Raw genomic sequence first — 19556 nt, forward strand, 5'->3', positions numbered from 1 at the left:
CTACAGGACACCGAGGAGCTGGGTTGGGTTCTCTCTAACTTGAGACTATGATGGCACCGGGGAACAAGAGTACGCACAGGCCTCCTCTTGAGGCGTCGCAAGGCTGTGACATGGCTGCTTCTACAGTGCTGACTCATGGGTACGAACTCGCACAGCTGCTATGACTTAAGGCGCCCTGGTTTAGACTTGAGCCCCGATGAGCGGACAAAGGAAAATAAGAATACATGTGAGGGGACCCAGAAGCCAAAGAGAGGAAGTTGCAGAAAACTTAGAAGAGGCCTTTAATGAAACAGAATTGCTGAAGGAAACAGGCAACTTGAACATAAAAACGATCACTCAAGGAGATTAAAGTGCAGCATAAAAAAGACTTTCCGGAGCTCCAAGAATTAAATACCATTTACCCAAACCAGTACCAATTATCGTTTCACATATTAAAACACTAAAACCAATCCAATTAAAAGCAGAAACTAGATCCCCCGGAAGAAAGCAATTTTACAAGCCCAGGGTGTATCCTTCGGCATCCTTCTTGCTAATAAACAAAACATCAGAGAATTAAATGACAGGAATAAATGTTGGCAAAGAGATCATTTTTCTTTTTACCGATACGATTTTACGCTACGAAAACCCAAGACTCTAGTTTAAAAACAAACTTAGAACAGAGCTGTATGTATCAAGATGGAGGAATCCCTCAAACAACATGGAGCAGAGACAGGAGCGACAAAAGAACACATGCATTGCCAAGCCACTTATGAAAAGTTTAGAAACAGGCAAAATATCACCACGTTTTGTTAACGGATACAGGAATAAGGAAATCAATGGATCGGACAAACACCACAGTCCTACTGGTCATTAAATTTGCCCCTCGATCTGATGCGAACTGCCCTGATTCCTTACTACCCACTCAACTGACGCTGCTCTGGCAGTGTCACCAAAACCTCAGTGGACAAGCCCATCTGTCGCTTCTCAGTCCTCCTCTTACGTAATCACGCTGAAGCATCTGCACAGGTGATGGTCCCTTCTTTCCAGAAACTCTTCTCTTGGTTTTTAGCTACTGCTTACTGTCCTGCATCTCTCGACCTCCTTAATCTGCTCCTTTGCCCTGGACTCTTCCAAATCAGTGCTCCTCACAAAAAGCTAGGGTTGGCTCTGTCTTTACCTGGTCTTTCTTCACACAACTCGCCTGGGCGACCTCAGAGATTCCTCACATTTCTCGCCAGCCCAGATGTTGCTTCGAAGCTCTCACTCTGAATTTCCCATTGCCTCCCGGACTTTTCTGATGTGCGTTCCAAATGTGACACGTCCAAAGTCAAACTCGTCGTCTTTCTGTCTATTGTCTGCTTCCTATGCACCTTCTTTGTTCACTAGTTTCCCTTCGGCTGTTGGCATCTCCACTTGATCTAAGACTCATCCGTGATTCGGTCATAAACTTCTTTGCCTCGCAAAGCAAATCTGACACTTCGGTACGCCCCGCTTCCTCCATCCCCACTACTGCAACACGCAACAAAATCCCGATGGGCCATATCCATGCTCTGAAAATATTCTAGAGGGCCTAGCAACTTTCCTAGCTCTCAATAGGTAGAAAATCATTCTCTGAAAGTGGGGGGGTGGGGTGGGGGCGGGGCTTTAGCTTTGGGAATACTCTGTTAGCTAAAGAAAACTTAATTCTATCACCCCCGTAAGCCCCTTCCACCTTAGAAGGCCACTCCAAATGTTGACGAGCATCCTATAAGCTCCAAGTAGTCTTAGCTCAGTCGAGCTTGTCTATAAACATCAGTAAGGTCCCCACATTCCTCATTAACCACCACTCGGAGCAAGTAAAAACACAGAAGATGCAATTAGTAATTACGAAGAGGCTACTATACACCAAGAATTATGTTCCAAGCGTCACATATGAGTTTACTTAATCCTCATGACCCGTGTGGGGGGCATATATTCAGATCATCATTTTACAAAAGAGGAAACCGAAACTCTGAAGCCAAGACGGGCGACCTGAACTGTGCTGTGCGAAACCCTTCAATGCAACTGACTAAAGTTCCTTTGAGAGTCCCTAAAAGCCTCTGAAGATGTTGCCGAGTAAGACAGCCACCACCCGCCTGTGACTCTATCACTGTGGATCTGAAACCGCAAAATCCCTGAGAGATTGAAAACGGATGAATCAGACTAACAGAAGAAAAAACTTACGGGAGAGAGCTGCTATGAAAATGGTGACACCAACTCTAGGGTAGTGCAGACCTCAGGGCAGAGGACTGAGCAGACAGGAGGGGGCCATGGGACAACAGCCACGGTACTTGCTTGTGGCACCAGAGTAGGACTAGACCATTGGGCGAGTAGTCAGTGATACAGCAGGAACAAGTCCAAACACAGATATAAAAATATATAGGATAAAACCCTTTGGTAAAAGAGAACATCAGATTGGTATGAATGAATGAATGAATGAATGAATGAAATCATGCTACATTGTTTTGATAAGGGATGCAAAAAGACATAGCAGGCAAGGGCTCACAAAGATTAAGTAGGTGAAGAAGTATTAATCAGACAAGATAGATGTAGTCTAAGAAGATATATGCCTTGAGACTTTACGCAGCTAGCGTCATAGCTTGAAAATATAGAACACATAAACAAAGAAATACAAAGAAAAATGGACAAATCCTCGGTCATATTGTGAGAAAATAACATATTAAGTAAATAACAAGAAAGGACACGGAGGATCTGAATAATACAATTAACAAATTTATCCGACAGTTATAGTACACGACTAGATATCCAAGAGAAAACACACTCTTCAAATACACATGGAATATTAACAAAGATCCAACAAGATTCAGGCCAAATTTCAAAAATCAGAAATCACACACATTCATTGATTATGATGTAATAAACCAGAAACTAACAACAAAAGAATACATAGAAACGCCCTCTACATAACTCTTAGGTTAAAGAGAAAATTTAAAATGTCATACTATTTAAAAATGAGTAGAGTACTATTTTTCAAAATTATAAGAGTACATCCAAGTGGTGCTTAAAGGAAAATGTATAGCTTTAAATATATCATTCTAGAAAAGGATGACTGAAAATAAGTGAACTATACCACGGAAAGAGAGATAATCAAACGGCACGTAAAAATAAGACAAAAAAACTGATCCCGAATGTGATTGAGCTTCTAGAGCCAACTACCAATTTGTGGGAAATATGGAGGAAAGAGAAACATGTTAAAACTACGTGGGGATGCAATCAGTGGAATTCAGACTGTGAGAAATTCTACAAGACAACCTGATTTCTTCAATAAAAAAATGTCCAGGAAGTTGAGGGGTGAGGAGAGATGGAGGGGGTACCTATAGATTAAGAGACTTAAAAGACCTATCAATTAATAATGATGTGTGGACTTTGTTTGGATTCCGATCCAAATAAATAAAATCAATGAGACTATTTGAAATTTGAACACTGACTAGATATTTGATGATATTAAGGCATTATTATTAATCTTAGGTAATTATATTTTTAAAGAATTCATTTTTTCAGATATAAATTCAAATAAATCAACAATATGTCTGGGATTTGCTTCAAAATAATATTGAAGGGAGAAAGTGGTTAGGATATAGATTGAAGCTGTGACAGGTCATAATTTAGTCATTGTTAAAACTGCATGACAGGTACATGGTGGGGATCATTATACCATCATGACCTCTTTTGAATATTCTTGAAAAGCTTTAAAACGAGAAAAGAAAGAGTGGAAAGAGAGAACTAACTTTTCAAACTCTGGAAGCAATAAAAAGAATATAACAAAATAAAGCAACCTAGGAAGAAGTCATTAATAGAGAGTAAAAAAATAAAATAGGAAAAAAATAATCAGTAAATTTGTCAAGTATGAAAAAATGGAGAAGATATATAGACAAATGAATTTAAAGTAGAGACATAATTATAGACACAGGGATTGAAAAATATAAAGTAAATGTATATATAATATTATACCAAAAAATTTGACAATCTAAACAAAATGAATAATTTTCTAAGAAGATATAAATTAACAAAATTGGCTCAAGATATAAAATCAAATCTTCAAGAGATAATTCCCTTGTTATATAAACTGTACCAGAGTATAGAAAAAAAACTGAGTTTCCCAACTCATTTAATACAGTTGGCAACGCCTTTAAACCAAAACTGGACGAGGAGAGCACACATACCAAAAAAAGTTAGAGGTCACCCTCTCGTAGGAGCAGATATATAAATGTCCTAAACTGAAAACTAGTACATGAAATCCAGCAATGTACAGAAAGAATCATTTATCATGGTCAATCGGCGGTGACTCGATGATAGAAAATTTATTTTTACAATTCATTCAAAACTACGTGATGATTAATTCCCATTGAATGATAAAATTCAACACTCGTTTCTTATTTTAAAAATATGTCTGATCTTGGAAGCTAAGCAGGGTCGGGCCTGGTTAGTACCTGGATGGGAGACCACCTACAAAGACCAGGTGCCGTAGGCAGAAATGATAATAATAAAAATATTTAATATACAAAAATATGTAATTCTTAGCAAATAAGGAATAAAAGGTCGCTTCCTTAACTTGATAAGGGATAGCGACGAGAGATGTAGGTAGTTAAAGGTGAAACAAGCCGGTCACAAAAGACCACACATTATATGATTATATTTATATGAGAGATAGGTTAGTGGCTGCCTACGGTTCGAGCAGGGGTAGGGATGGAGAGTGGCTGCTAATGGGTACTGAGCGTCTTGGGAGGGGGTGAAAATGTCCTAAAATTAGACTGCGATGGCGGCTGCACAACTGTGAATACACTGAAATCCACTGAAGTGTGCGGTTGAAACGGGTGAATTTTATGGTATGTGAATTATGTCTCAACGAAACCGTTAAAAAAATAACTCAGGACTGTATACCTAAAAAAAATAAAAGAGGCACAAGAACCTTTAAAAACAGTACCGAGAAGGTCAAATCTCAAAGTGCAAACGTAGAACAAAAAGGGCACTTTTAAAAACATTCGGAACAAAAAGCTGAACGAGGAAGAAACAGGTCTCTGCCCTGTGCCAGTGCAATGATAAATGACAAAGAGTTAAATCCCTCAATTATTAATTTTGCTTCTGCCTTCTCAGTTCCCGAGGGAACCGAAGCCCAATGTGAGCGCGGAGGTAGCAGGCGAGAACTTAACTACTTTAATAAGAGTTCAACTGTCTGGGGCCAGATGGATTACAGCCAAGGAAGCCGATGGGCATCACAAATGAGAACGCTGAAGCCATGTCGATGATCTTAGAGAAACGGCGGACGAGGATGTTCCGGAAGTCGGGGCGGATGTAATTTGGATTTTCACAAAAGAGGTAAACGCTAATTCCATGAATTGCGGACCAGTGAGTTTGATATAAATCTTGCAGATTATTACAGGGGTGGCTTGCAAGAACCTAGAAGCAGAAGAGTAAGCACTGGAAGCCAGCTCTAATTCACTAAGAAAGTCAATTTAGGCTAATCCTTGTTTCTTTTGTAGTGTTACTAAGCTGGTAGCTATGAGAAAGATGGTAGGCACAGAGCATCTGGATTTTGGCGAAGCACCTGGCGCAATCTTTTATGAGATCCTTAAGGAGGAAATTGACAAACGGAAGCTGGTTGTTAATTTCTGTTAGAGAGGTTAATTAATCGTTTCAAAGCCCATCATCGCAGCATGCACACTACCAGGTCGCTATCATGCTAGAGCGCAGTCTCTAGCGGCATATCCCACGGGTTCTTCTAGCCTTAGCGACGTCACCGTTTACATCCAACAACCTCAGTGAAGGTACGGAAGCCATGCTGATGAGCTTTGTCAGTGACAACATCTGGGAGGGCGAGCGGATACTGCAGGATATTGATTTTAATCATAAGCAGTCGGGAGTCAGACACAACAAAAGAAAAACTAAAACTTGCCTGGAGCAGACGAAAGCAAACCAAGGGCCAGATCCAAATCTCAGACCTGAATTAGAAAACGAGCGCAAGGGAAAGAAATCATTTTTCACTATTTCTGAAATCAGCCTCAAGCTTGAATTGTACGTACTATGAGAATGTGACCTGAGCTAGCCCAGTCGAGACAGCAACTAGACCAATGAGAGTACTCGGAGTTTTTCTGGCCAGCTGTGGCCTTGATTATTCTCACCCTCTTTGAGACGATCGCCTTCGGCCTTGGTTTTCTTCTGTCTTTCGGATCCAGCAAGGTCTACGAGATGCAGCTTGGAGCGAAAGCTGCTATTCCTGTGATAACGACAGAAGGCCACAGATGAGAGTGGCATGCGAGCTCGAGGGTAGCTGAGGATCAAAGCTGGCCTGCCCGCTCTCATCCTAGTGAGTGCTCAGAGTGCGGATGGCAGGTGCTTTGTCAAATCAATGGAAGAAGCGACCTGACGTTCGACTTTAGTAGAACTGACGTTAAACATCTTGACCCTTTACACTGTAACTTACTTGTCGCTTTTCTTTCTTTGCTCTATGGAGATGGTAAAGATGGCGTGAGACCGGGATGACTGGGAGTTCATCGCCGTGGAGGCCACGGTCCTACAGTTGTTGCCCTGCTCCAAACAGGAAACGGTATCCAGGGCAACGAAAACGGCCTTCTCAGTGAGTCCCACAATCTAATTCCGAGAGAGAAAAAAATTCCTTTAAGATTCACACCTCGAATACTTCGTCAGAAATATAAGAATTGGTGTTTTTTTTTTAAACGGTGCCTGATGTTCCCGTGGAATCGGACAAAATGTTAGTTTTAACGAGCAAATCTCCGATCGTATGATCCCTGCAAACCGAGGTCTCCAACCGCCAGGAGGGGCTTCCAGAACAAGAGCACCAGCTGATACTGGAGATAGCAAAGATCTCCAGAGGTGGGGGCAGCGATGGATGGGGTCCCCCTGGGGGCCCAAGGCCCGCCGGGCCAGTGGACCGATGTGCGCTTTCTCTTCACTGCTTCCTCCTCTGCGTGAACCTGTTTCTCGCTATGCCTCTGACCATTTTAGACTTCATTTTCACTAGCAGAGATAGCATGGTAGTTTCCACCGGATTGGGAAGCCAGAAAAATGGAGTCCTAAGCTTGGTACTGTGTCTACCCGGGACGCTTTGTACAAGTTAAAACCTCTCGGAGCCTCTGGAGACTGAACCGGATGATCACGAAGTCCCTTCGAGCCTCAGTATGCTGTGGTTTTACTATTCCGTGGCTCCCAAATCTACTTCGGTGCCCTAATTTCTAGTCTCTTATGTACAGGTGCCTGCTACTTACACTCTGAAATCAGTTACAAACCAAACCCATCTTCTTCCCAGCAACGCCGATCTCTCCACTATTCCTCCATTTCCATTAATATTCTTGAAACCTCAGATCCACCTTCGGTTCCACCCCTTCCTCCGAATCTCATCCATCACCATGTCCTAGTCATTGTTTTGAAAGCCACTGCCTCCTCTTCCTTTCCACGGCTACTTGCCTAGTCCAGGCCCATATAACTTTGAGTCTGAAAAACCAGGCAGAGTCTCCCTGATTGGCCTTCCTCATCCTAGTCCTTCTCCCTCTCAATCCATTTCTGTTTAGTCTTCCTAAAATCCTGCTTTTGCAAATGTCACCGAACTGCAAAGCCCCGGGCTAGATAACGACGATACAAAGATATTTTAAGACACTCTTCTAACCCACAGGAGCTAACTTAGTTGGAGAGAACACATCGGATAAAAATCAGGTAGAAGGAGCCATAGCAACTCTTGATTCAGAAGCATTAAACACCTTACACACTGTTCACAGGGACGGAAACTGAGCTCTTTCTTTGATCTGGCTTCATAATCTGGTCCTAACACATTCCCTATCACTTCCCAACCCATGTCTTTGAATCCGGACAGATTGGGCTAGACTTATGACTGCCAGGAGTATATTTTCTGCTTTCCTGCGTAAACTGTTCCTTGCTACAAGAATACCCTTACCTCTTTCCTCTACATACTTACGTTCCATTCATCTCATCTGAAAAGTGTTTATAAACTTGTCTCTACCCGCCCCAATTTGAATCAGAAATCTACACGTCTGCGGATTGTAAATTTTGCCTCAAATAATACTTGGGATTTAATTCCTGCCTTAGCATGGGGCATATAAAAGATCTTGGAATTGGGGTCTTTCTGGCGATAGCCTACATTTGCCCAGGTTTCGTATCCCCACTATCCAAATTGTCTTCCTCTATTCCAGGCTTACCAGGCTTTCAAAATACGTCTGATCCTTCAAGCCTTGCTTTACTGCTCAGCTAATAACTTAACGACGCAGAAGGAAAAAAATCAGAAGCACAAAAATCAGAAGCACAAGCACCTGCCCCTCAGGCACCTGGACCCTAAACCTTCCATTTTGCCTGCATGAAAGAGAGGAAGGAGAGGAAGATGGGAAAATATTATTTTACCAAGTTTTTCCAAGTCTGAACTAGACATTCTCATCCACTTCCAGCTTCGGATTCTCCCACTGCTGAGTCCCAGGCTGGTGCTAGACCCACGCTCTGCCTGTTCTCAACACTGGCCTCTGGGTTTGGCCTGCTCCCTCATACAAAACTCTCAAACTTGCCTCAAGTTTTCTGTTCAGCTATAGCTTCTCATCCTGCATCTACACCATGTGACGGAAGCCTCTCAAATAAGTGAGCTCTTCTTCCTGTGGTACTTGTGAATTAAAAAATTTTTATTTACTTATACTATTTAATTTTTTTAAATATCAGAGCCTAGAGCAATATCTGTTCCAGTGTTGTCCAACAGAATTTTCTGTGACCATGGGTAAGTTCTCTGTCTCTGCTGTTTAATACAGTAGCCACCAGCCACATGTAGCTACGGAGCCCTTGATGTGTGGCTGGTGTAAATGAGGAACCGCATTTGAAATTTTATTCGATTTTCGTTCATTTAAGTTGAAATAGCTATTTGTGGCTAGTGGCTACCATACTCGACAGCCTAGCCTTAGAACTCTGTAAATACCTAGTAAATATTTAATTGATATTAGCATTCCTTTAAGAGGTAACAGGAAGGTGATAAAACTTCCTTCCCCACAAGAGATCCCATGTAGGAATTCTAAACTAACAAAGGGAACTGGAACCACACGAAATCTGAAAGATGTCAGTGGTCATTTAAAATCATAATGGCAAATGAAAGGGATGTGAACTTTAGTAGTGACCAACATTTTCCAATAATAATAGTAACAACAACAACGACAAACTCACCTTTATGCCTTCCTTAGGATCCTCCCGTATATTAATTTGAGAGGCTCTCTCACGAGATGGGCATAGAAGATCCAAGATTTCTTCATTGTAAATCTGATATTGTTGAAAACGAAGCGATAAAAACGAAAATGTTAACAGTGCTAACCTCAGGGTGATGGGATCATAGATAAGTTTTTAAATTTGCTGTGAGTGTTCGTATTAAATATTTTTTACAACGAATATTTTTTTTAATTAAGAAAAGGACTTTAATCCTACATGCAATCATTTGCTATTTACAAGAATGAATTCACATACTACTCGTAACGAAATTGAGACTGCTCTCTTAAGACCGCGTGTCTTGGGAACAGCAGACACAATGAAAAGTCACGTGGGTGTCCAAGTTCATTTCTTTGATGGTGTCATAAGTGTCACCTTCACTGATTTTGTAAAACTGTAAGTAACCGGTTCTTAGTGGAGGGTAGAAGAGGAAAGCGAAAAGGAGATGAGGCAGCCGATATTTCAACGACGGTCAGAACTTTAAACATTTAGAACAGCGTTTAGCAGTGATCACCATATTTGTTTGTTATTATTGCTCTTGCTACTATTTAATATACCAGGTTCCTAAGTCATTTTTTCATCCGATCGCCTTGGCCACAACTGGGTTATTCAAGAGATTCGAGAAAGAGAATCTTAATGATGTTTAACACCCCCAACTTCCAACTCCACACCTCCTATACCTATTAAGATTCAAATTCAGGGCTTAGGGAGTCAAGATGGCAGGCTAGGTGCAAACGGGGTTTGCCTCCTCCCAGGACTGCATTAAAAGTACAACCAAATTATGAAAAAACAACTTAGAGAACCGCCTGGATCTAGCTTTTCATGACACGTACCTCTGAGGATATAAAGAAATGGCCACCTGGAGACAGGAGAGGCGGCCACAAAGCCGGCTGGTACCACGCCGGGCACCGGGAGGGAGGGCGCGGCTGCAGAGGCTCCCCTGAAGGAGAGGGGTGTCCTATCCCACCCAGGGGCTCCCCAGCCCAGGGTTCCAGCTCCAGGAGAGGAGTTCCCACAAAATCTGACTGTAAAACCAAGTGGGGATTCCGGCAGTAAGGGTGAGACAGATGGATGGTAGAAACTCAGACGACCCCTTAAAGGGCCAGCGCACAGACTGAGGGCGGGGGGTGTCAGCGGCTCGGGAGGCGCCGCAGACACGCGGGGAGGGACTGAGTCGCGTGGTCTCTCCCGCCTGCGAGGGCTGGAGGGACAGCCGCGCGGGTCCTTCCTTGGCTCTCCTTTGGGGCAGTCTGCCAGTGTTCAACCCTCCCCCGGCACAGCCGATGCCGAAGCTGCGCTGGCCGGTGCCATCGGCCCGAACCACCCGAAGCACAACGTGCCCGCGGCGGGTCTGTTGTGCGGCGGCCGCCCCCGCCCTGCCCCTTCCCGGGCCGCACTCCATGCAGGCAGCAGACCTTGGCTCGTGGGGCCCGCACGAGGCCCGTGCATCCCGGGAGGGACTTTCGGTGTCAGGTCACAAACCACGTTCTGAGCTACAGTATTTCACGAACAGATCTCGCTGTTGACAGGCCCCAGGCGGGCAGCGGCGGGCCTCGCTGCGACCTGACACTGTTACCAGAGGCCACAGGTTCGGCCCTGGCACGAAGCCTGACGCTGCAGTGGCCAGGTGAAATTTGCGCGCTTTACCCCAGCGACTTCCTGGGACCCGGACCCATCCGACTCCCGTACCAACCAAAGGCTCTTCCCGCTGCGGAGTCTGATGGGCATCTGGCAGGCGCCCCGGGCCTCGAGGCGCTCGGGTCCTTTTGCTGAGCCACCCCAGGCCGGGCACTGGGGTAACCGACCTTGGCTCGCAGCGCGGTCTCTCCCACTAGCCTCTGGGTCCAGCACAGGCGGCGACCATCTGCGGATCGCTTTGTAGCTACCAGGTAGCCCCGAACAATCAAAGGCAGCGGCTGACCTTGGCCTGCACGGGAGCCCCGCCCAAGGGGTCCCAGAACCAACACACGCGGAAGCTCGTGTGACATCACAATGGAGCACCACCTGACTAGCCCCACAAGCGGCACACCCAAAGGGTGGCCTCAACAGGTACACAAACCAACTAGGACGAACCCCACTCTGTGGGGTCAGCCCTCACCCAGCAGCCCATACCCTGTGGGCATGATTCATCCCCACAGCCAGTCAGCCCGAGAGTCAGTCCCATATACTAACGTGCTACCAGCAATCAAGGCTTAGCTACAACAGAACACACAGAGAGCCACACAAGGAACAGGTCCAGAGCGCCCGGCGCAGGAGATCAGGGAGACCTCGCCACTGGGACACACAGGACACCGACTACATAAGGCCACCTGGCCAAGGCTGAAAGATGCAACAAATCTTCGTAACACATAGAAACAAACACAGAGGCAACTAAAATGAGAAAACAAAGAAACATGCCACAAATGAAACACCAGGAGAAAACTCCAGAAAAATTCTAAATGAAATGGAGGCAAGCAACCTACCACAGACAGAGTTCGAAACACTGGTTAGAAAGATGCTCGATGAACTTGGAGGGAGGAGAGATGAGCTCAGCGAGGACTTTAACAGAGAGAGAGTAAGCATAAAAAAGGACACAGAAACCGTAAAAAGAACCAGTCAGAAATGAAGTATACAATAATTGGAATGGAGAATACATTAGAGGGACTCAACAGTAGATTGGATGAAGCAGAAGATCAAATTGGCAATTTGAAAGATAAGGTAGCAGAAAATACCCACTCAGATGAGCAACAGGAAAAAATAAAGAATCCAAAAGTATGAGGTTACTTTAAGAGACCTCTGGGGCAACATCAAGCGTACCCGCATTCGCATCATAGGGGTACCAGAAGGAGAAGAGAGACAGCAAAGGACTGAAAACTTATTTGGAGAAATAACGACAGAAAACTTCCCTAACCTGGTGAAGGAAATAGACATACAAGCCAGGGAAGCGCAGAGAGTCCCAAATAAGAGGAACCCAAAGAGGCCCACACCAAGACACACCAGCATTAAAATGGCAAAGGTGAAAGACAAAGAGACGATCCTAAAAGCAGCAAGAGAAAGGCAGCTAGTTACTTACAAGGGTACCCCCATAAGAATGTCAGCTGATTTTTCAACAGAAACTCTGCAGGCCAGTAGGGACTGGCAAGAAATGTTCAAAGTGATGAAAAACAACAACCTCCAACCAAGACTACTGTACCCAGCAAGGCTATCAAGTAAAGTGGAAGGCAAGATAAAGAGCTTCCCAGACATGAAGAAGCGAAAGGAATTCATCGCCAACAAGCAAATCTTGCAAAAAAAAGGGTAAGCAGTCTTGTGTAAAAAGAAGGGGGAAAGAAAACATAAATATGAATAATAAAATGCAAAAAGGTACCGGTGGCAGATCTGAGGGGTATGTACGGGGATATGAATCAGATTTCTTTGGTTCCTGCAATCGTCCCTCCTGCTGGCCATGTCGTCCCAATATCTGGGCAGAGAGAGAACCATATGGCTAATTAATTCTGGAAGAAGTCCGTCTCTGGAAATGCCAGCCACATCAGCTCCTCTGGCGGAAATCCGGCCTCCCGGTAGGAGTGAATGCCAGCCATAGTGCCAGCCAGTGCTTCCCTAGCACTGGCACAGGCTGAGTCGACTTGCTTAGTGATTGTGGATACCAGACCACAGTTTGGTACCAAGCCAAACTGACAAGAGGAGCCAACTTTGAACGCCTACTCCAGGCGAGGCACTTTCCATTAGATTCCTCACTACAGCCCTGAGAGGCATGTGTCGTTGCCCTTATGTCATAGGTGAGGAAAATATGACTTAGAGCAAGGAAGTTACTTGCCAGGGGCAAGTGTCAGAATAGGCATTGAAATCCTGACTCTTCCTGACTCCTAAAGCCCATATTCTTTGCTGCCTCTTTGCTGTGTTGTATCATGTGGGCAACAAAACACGGTAATAAAACCTCAGCTACGTGACTATGGTTATAGCAAGTCCCTTAACCTCTCTGTGTCTCAGTTTATTCATCTTCGAAGTGGGAATAATAATACCTACATCATAGAGTGTTGAGTGGACTCAGTGTATTCATATATGCAAAGCACTGAGAACAGTGCCTGACAGAGTCGACGCCATGTTTCTTAGATAAATGTAGAGCCCCTTCTATCCCTTCGAAATTTCTTAATTCTTCCATTCTCAGATCTGGGAAGGAAAAGAAAGGAACTAGCTCAGAAGGAAAACTCTCCTAGAAAGAAATCGGCTTTTATCTGAAGCTGGAGAAAGACTATGGCTATTGACCGACCTGGGTAGCCCCAACCTACAGAGCTTGAAAGAGCCGACAGGGAAAGTACACGGCATCCAAGTGTCATGGTGAATTCCTGTGTCCGGTCACCCTGGCTCCCTCTCTGCAGCTGGATATTGCTTGCTCAGCTCTCGTTGACCTCCCTTCGATTTTCAGATCTGGCGATGGCTGGAGACCTGGGACCATGAGCACGGGTCATGGAAGCTGGACTTGAGCATCATAGCCCTGTCTGGCTCAAACACAAACAAACAAAAAGCTCACATATGGGTTTCAGATGCCTTTGCATTGGTACCAAGTTAGCAAGAGCAAGGTCGTGACTCCATGACCACGCCCCCCTCAGCCAGAACCAAAGAAGATACGCATCGTGTGTAGATGTGTATATGTCTCTAGACGCCTCAGCGTTTCCTGGAAGTCCGGGACAGGAAAAAGCTGATGATCACCAGGGAGACCCTAGCCGCACAGATATGTCCTCCATCTCCATGGCCTTTTTATTGGCTGTTATTATCCTTTGTCTAGCCAGGGGGCATGGGCCTTTGAGCATGATTCGTGCAGCTTCTTTATTCTCCAAGACTGCCACCAGCTTTTAACCAATCGGTCGAACACACACCCAAATTCCCAGCAGTTAAGTTATGTTGTAAAGAGAGAAATCCCACTATTCTCGGTGTTAGACATACCTGGGGTCGAATCCCAGCACCGCCAATTAATGTCTGTGTGACGTGAAGTAAGTCATTTAACCTCGTAGGGCTTCGGTGTCCTCATATCTAAAATGTGGATATTACTCTCTCTCCCAGGGCTGATGCGAGAAATACATGAGAAATACAGTGTAGAAGTGCCTAGCAGAGGGCCTTTCCTTCCTCCATCGCCTAATGCTTTCTCTCAGGTACCAGCCAGCTTCCTGAAGCTTTCAGAGCTGTGAACCTGTAAGTTAACATGACAAGTTCAAAGCCTTCTCATCCCATTAAGCCCCCATAATTCCTTCTCCCTTAAAATCATGCAGGCTTTGATCTGTGGAATGGATCCGAGGCCCATTCATTAATATCTCAGTCAGTTCCCCGATTAGCTCACCACCTTTGTGCTTCTGGGCAGGTCCCAGGGGCTTTGAATGCAGATGTGATGGCCCCGCCCAGGGGCGCCTCTGATATTTCAATCAGAGATTTGCGTATTTACTATGATTTTTCTGGCAGACGGCCTTAAAGTATCTTGAGCAAGGGGAGCTTTTTCTCGTTTACACAAAGGCTCCATGTAAGCTAGGGATGACCCTGTACCTTGCCTATCCCTGACTCGCTTCTGGCACCGGCCACACTGTTATTTATTTCCCTCTTGTACTGTACCCCATCTCCAGTGGCACAGTGCAAAGAGAAGGTGGCAATTGTTTTTTTGTGTTTTTTTGTTTGTTTGTTTTGTTTTGTTTTGTTTTCCCCCAAAACGCCGGTTTAACACTGGTTTTGGGGTCTTCCATGTCAGAGTTGTTTTCAGTAATGAAAATAAGCCATCGTCATACAGGCTCAGGACTCCCAGAGGCCTCGCTTCTATCTAAGCTTCACCACTTACTTTCTACGCGACTTTGCGCAAATAACAATCAATCATCTGCATCTCAGTCTCTTTATCTGTAAAATGAGACTAAAATGAGGTGGTTGAGACACTCGAGTGAGACAACGTATATAAAATACATGTAATGTGCCTGCCAGGTGGTCCTACTTTTTTCTTTTCTTTTCTTTCTTTTTTTTTTTATTTTTTTTTACCCAAATACCACCCTAACTCTTATGCCAGATCTCCAGGGATGGCTTGAGGATTCAGGCTCCTCCCACTCCCTGCTAGGCACACTAGAGATGCTCAGCAATGTTTGTCCCTTCCCTTGGTCCCAGAGGACCCCCAGCTCCATCGTGGGCCTTGTTTCAATTCCCAAGGCCCCGAATTCTAGAAGCACACATCACGCCAATGCTCCAGATCTGATTCTTATAACCTGTCCGCTTGCGGTCAGGGCTGAGTCGCTTTTCCCCTTTGTCACGGTGGGACCAGTCTGGCAATCTGACTGCCAGTGCTTCTTTCCCAGAGCTCTTCAAATTCATGAAAATGATGTTTAGACCCATTTCCTAAAGTATTTTGTGATGTCTTATTCACTTCAGTGAAAATAATGTGATTTCTTGCTGGGCCTCACTGTGGACGTCTGTCAAATGGGGGCAAAATACCGGGTCTTACCTACCTTAGGGGGCTGTTATGGGGACAAAACGATGGACCTAAGAGTACTCTGCAGAGTCTCAAGTCATACACTGTTAGGATAAATTCCGACAGGGAAAAAAAAATCAATGCGTTTTGAAGTAATCAGATTAAAGCAACTAAGAGTTTAGAGGCCCTACAACACAGGTGAGATCGGAAATCCAAGGTCCAAATCTATTTCCTACTCGTGTGACCTAGGGCAAGTTATGTCGCTTCTCTGAAGCAACGTGAGTGTACGTGTGATGGAAACAGAATAGCAGCCAGACGAAAGGCCCGGTAAGTCCCCCCCAGTGTGTGCTCTGCTACTGGAAACAGATGTCTCGATTCTGGTAAACTAGTCACTCAAAGAAAGTAGACTCGAAAGGTCCTTGGGGTGGTACTCTGAGCATCTCTTTGCTGCCATTGGCTCTGGTGTGCGGCCTTAGACATGTCACTTCTCCTCTCTGAGTCTGTTTCTCCATTTTAAAGGGTTCGATGATAGCCAGTTGTCTTAGCTAATGGACATCAGAATCACCTAGAGAGACGAGTAGCAGATGGGGGATGAGCAGGACTTTTCTCGTGTTTATAAGCTCCTTCTACCCCCAATAAACTATCCCTCAAAAGCCCAAGTCAGGACAGTTGATTCCTCAGTATGTGGTTTGAAGCAGCTGGTTCTCAAAGCAGTCTGGGTACTCGTTCTACTCTAATTAAAATACTGACTAGTTTCAAGCAGCTTCACTGGAGTTAGGCCCATCCCACTTCCTTTCAGTTCCCATTAATGTTGTGTGATGATTCACATCTCCTCCCAGAAGAACCCTTCTTACGTGAACTGAAGATGCTAAACGATGGACAGACAAAAACCACTACAGATGTCCATGTTCTCCTTCCAATGGAGGTGGTAGTAAAACGCACAGCTGAGAATAACAAAATATCAAAGCTGAAAAGGCTCTTTGAGATGACCTGGTTTCCAGCCAGGCGATTTGAGGCCTGGGAGGAGGCAGAAGAACTCGCTTAGCATCACAAAGAGACAGTGACAGGTGAACCTGCGCACCCAGCTCCCGGAAGCTCTTTCCACTGCCCCTTGCTTCCTTGTCACTGTCTTTCATGCTCAGAGATTTGAAAGTCAATTAACTCTCAGTCTTCTTATTCCCTAGGCTGGTTGCACTGTTCTTTGAAGTGGAGAAATTTCATCTCTATGTCCTCAAAGCACAAGATCATGGCCAAAGCAGTGGAAGATGAAGGTGGCTATGGACACACCCTTTGTAAACACCCTCGACCTAACACACCGGCCTTACCCACCATTTTTGCTCTTCCGTCTCCTGAGAGCTCCTTCCTCAACCTGCTTTGTCGTCTCAAATGCCTTATATCAGTGCATCTCCAACTTTAACGTGCAGAAAATCTCCCAGAGATCTTATTAAAATAGATTCCGATTCCAGGTGTCTTGGGATGGGGCCAAGAGTCTGCACTTCTAACAAGCTCCTGGGTAATGCTGATGCCGAGGCTGATAATGGAGCATATTAGGAGTAGCAAGACTTGTGCGTATCGTTTCCATCGGTCTCGTTTCTAAGCATCTTTTCCATTTACTGTCAGGATTCTGTCACTGCTCGAGGCGGCGTGGTGTACGGCACACAGGGAGGCCTCTGTAGAGTACACTTCTGAATTGTTATCTACCCCTAGCTGTGTTATCTTGGGCAAATCATTTCTCATCTCCCCGAGTCTCAAGTTTCCTTATCTGTACAATGGGGCATCACCTATCATGCAGTGATGTTGGGAGGCCTGAGGAAGTGACGAGGGCTTGCTGCAAAGCAGACCATAGATTGGGATCCGCAGGTACAAAAGGCCTCTGTGCCTAGCTTTCCTTAGAATTGAAAATGATATCACGAGCGGTGCATGCTAGCTCCACCACGATGCCTCATGTGCTCAGATCGTCTCCATGACAAAACTGCACATGGAGGCCATTGATACTAGACAGTCTGCATACCTTATTGAAAGTCACACGCATGGGCCCAAGATCTCACTCTTTTCCCTGATTTCACAGAAGTGTTTCACATGGGCAGTCTTTCTAACATCTATGAATGTCCTTGGTACCAAGCGCCTCTTTTCTTATGAAAGTGAAGGCTTTTCTTCATCGAAAACATCTCAAGGGATCTTGCTTCTTTCTCGCTGCAATTTCTTTTTGGGGTGGGGGGGACGAGGCAATCCTTGGTTGACCTCACAGATTGCAAGGAACTTGTCAGCTTACAATCCCTTATTTTTTAATTTTTACGCCTATAGGGCCTGGTCTTCCTAGGCGGTCTCCCAGCCAAGTACTAATCAGGCCCGACCCTGCTTAGCTTTTGAGATCAGACGGGATGGGGCTTGTTCAGGGTGGCATGGCCGTAGACTTCCCTTGCGATTTTTAAATGCTTCTGAAACTTTTTCTGGGCTTGTAATGTGTCAAGGCCGTTTGTCTGCAGCTACATTAAAAATAGTATCATTGATCTACATTCTCTCAAAGGTGATTTTTTTTTCTAGTCACAGAAATACCTCTTCCTCTACTACTTCATTTTTTCTAGTTATTACAGAATCAAGAAATTACTTGAAAAGGGGAGGAAACCTCCCCACGACAGCCAATTACTTGAGGATCTTGAACTTCGCCCCTCAGTGGTTGGACAATGCCCCCTCCCAGACACACACGCCTCTTTATAAACAAAAACTTCGATAATATTTCTTATTCTGAATTACCTCTTCACTTTTGCTATTCCTACAGAAATATCTTATAGGGATTTGACCCCAAGGGATCAAGTCCCGCAGAGGCGCTGAGACCTTTTTGGTTTCTTGAACTGTGTGTATGAATGATGCCTGTCTTTTAGGCTGAAACTGCACGTGTTATAAACTTGGACACATACATACCAGGACCTTTTATTTTCTTTGAAAAACAGTTAAGCCAAGGACTTAAGCACTACCGACTGAAAAAGAAATCTTTCATCTCACAAGGTAAAATAAGTGATCTTTTTAAAAATACTACCAACGGGGTACATTGAAGGCGAGGAGGAAGCATGACTTGGAAACTTCGTCCAGCCCAGGTTTTGTTCCCCCGTAAACTGGACTTGCGCCCCCATATTTTCTCAGGCAGGCACGAGTCAGAGAGTCATGCCAGCTCCAGTAACGTGGCCTGTGTATGGCCAAGGGAAAACGACCTGGGGGACAGAGTGAGAGAGGCCTGGGTTCAAGTCACAGTTGTTATTTATTTTCTGCGTGACCTTGAGCGAATTGCTTTAGCTCCGCCCCCCCATCAATCCTTTATCTGCAAAATGAAGAGAATGGCATCCACCTGCATGATCGCTTAAGGACTAAATGAGATAATGGACACGAAGCAGCTGGTACTTAATAGGTGCTCGGTAAATGTTACCACTGCACACCTGCTTGCTTCAGTCACGTAATGGGACGGACCAGAGAGGCCACAGCTGTGAGACCAGGGTTCAACAAGCCCAGCAGGCCTCGCAGGGATTCCCTGTGGGGGTGAGCGGCTGGCCGATCGGTGGCAACCTAGGCGTGTCTTCATTGGGAATGACTGCAAGTTTCCCCTCATGACTTCCAAACAAGCTGTCAGTGTGTTTAGCTAGCGCATTATGACTCACTCAGAAACCACGTTTAGACTTCGGTCTTACAAGCAAGTATCGTCTCTTAGTAACACTGTTCCGAAGGCATCTCAGAGTTGGTTCAGGCATGTGTGTGCATTCTCATTCATTCATTCATTCATTCATCTCTGTCTCTCGATTCGCCTTCCTCCATCTCCCATGCGTCCCCACCCCCACGCCTGCACTCCTCTCTCAGTACTGTAGTGAGGGTATGAGCAGGGCCTCTTCCACACTGGGCCAAATTCTACCTACACAGACAGACTACGGCCCGG

General features: G+C 45.0%; 1 protein-coding gene and 1 pseudogene across 1 annotated transcript in view; both read right to left on the reverse strand.

The window, feature by feature from the left end:
- KIF4A (kinesin family member 4A) overlaps nucleotides 1-9272 on the reverse strand; it is a 69469-nt gene extending 60197 nt beyond the window's left edge. The window contains exons 1-3 of the mRNA XM_039841729.1: nucleotides 9184-9272; nucleotides 6440-6606; nucleotides 6138-6232 (exon numbers count right to left, since the gene is read on the reverse strand). Coding sequence (XP_039697663.1) covers nucleotides 6138-6232; nucleotides 6440-6510 — 166 coding nt within the window. The 5' untranslated portion in view covers nucleotides 6511-6606; nucleotides 9184-9272. The remainder of the gene's footprint in view (nucleotides 1-6137; nucleotides 6233-6439; nucleotides 6607-9183) is intronic.
- An 8657-nt stretch (nucleotides 9273-17929) lies between these two features.
- LOC120585425 (uncharacterized) lies at nucleotides 17930-18048 on the reverse strand (annotated as a pseudogene).
- Between the last annotated feature and the right edge of the window lie 1508 nt (nucleotides 18049-19556).

The sequence above is a fragment of the Pteropus medius genome, unplaced genomic scaffold (genome assembly GCF_902729225.1).
Source record: "Pteropus medius unplaced genomic scaffold, Ma_sr-lr_union100, whole genome shotgun sequence".
NCBI lineage: Eukaryota > Metazoa > Chordata > Mammalia > Chiroptera > Pteropodidae > Pteropus > Pteropus medius.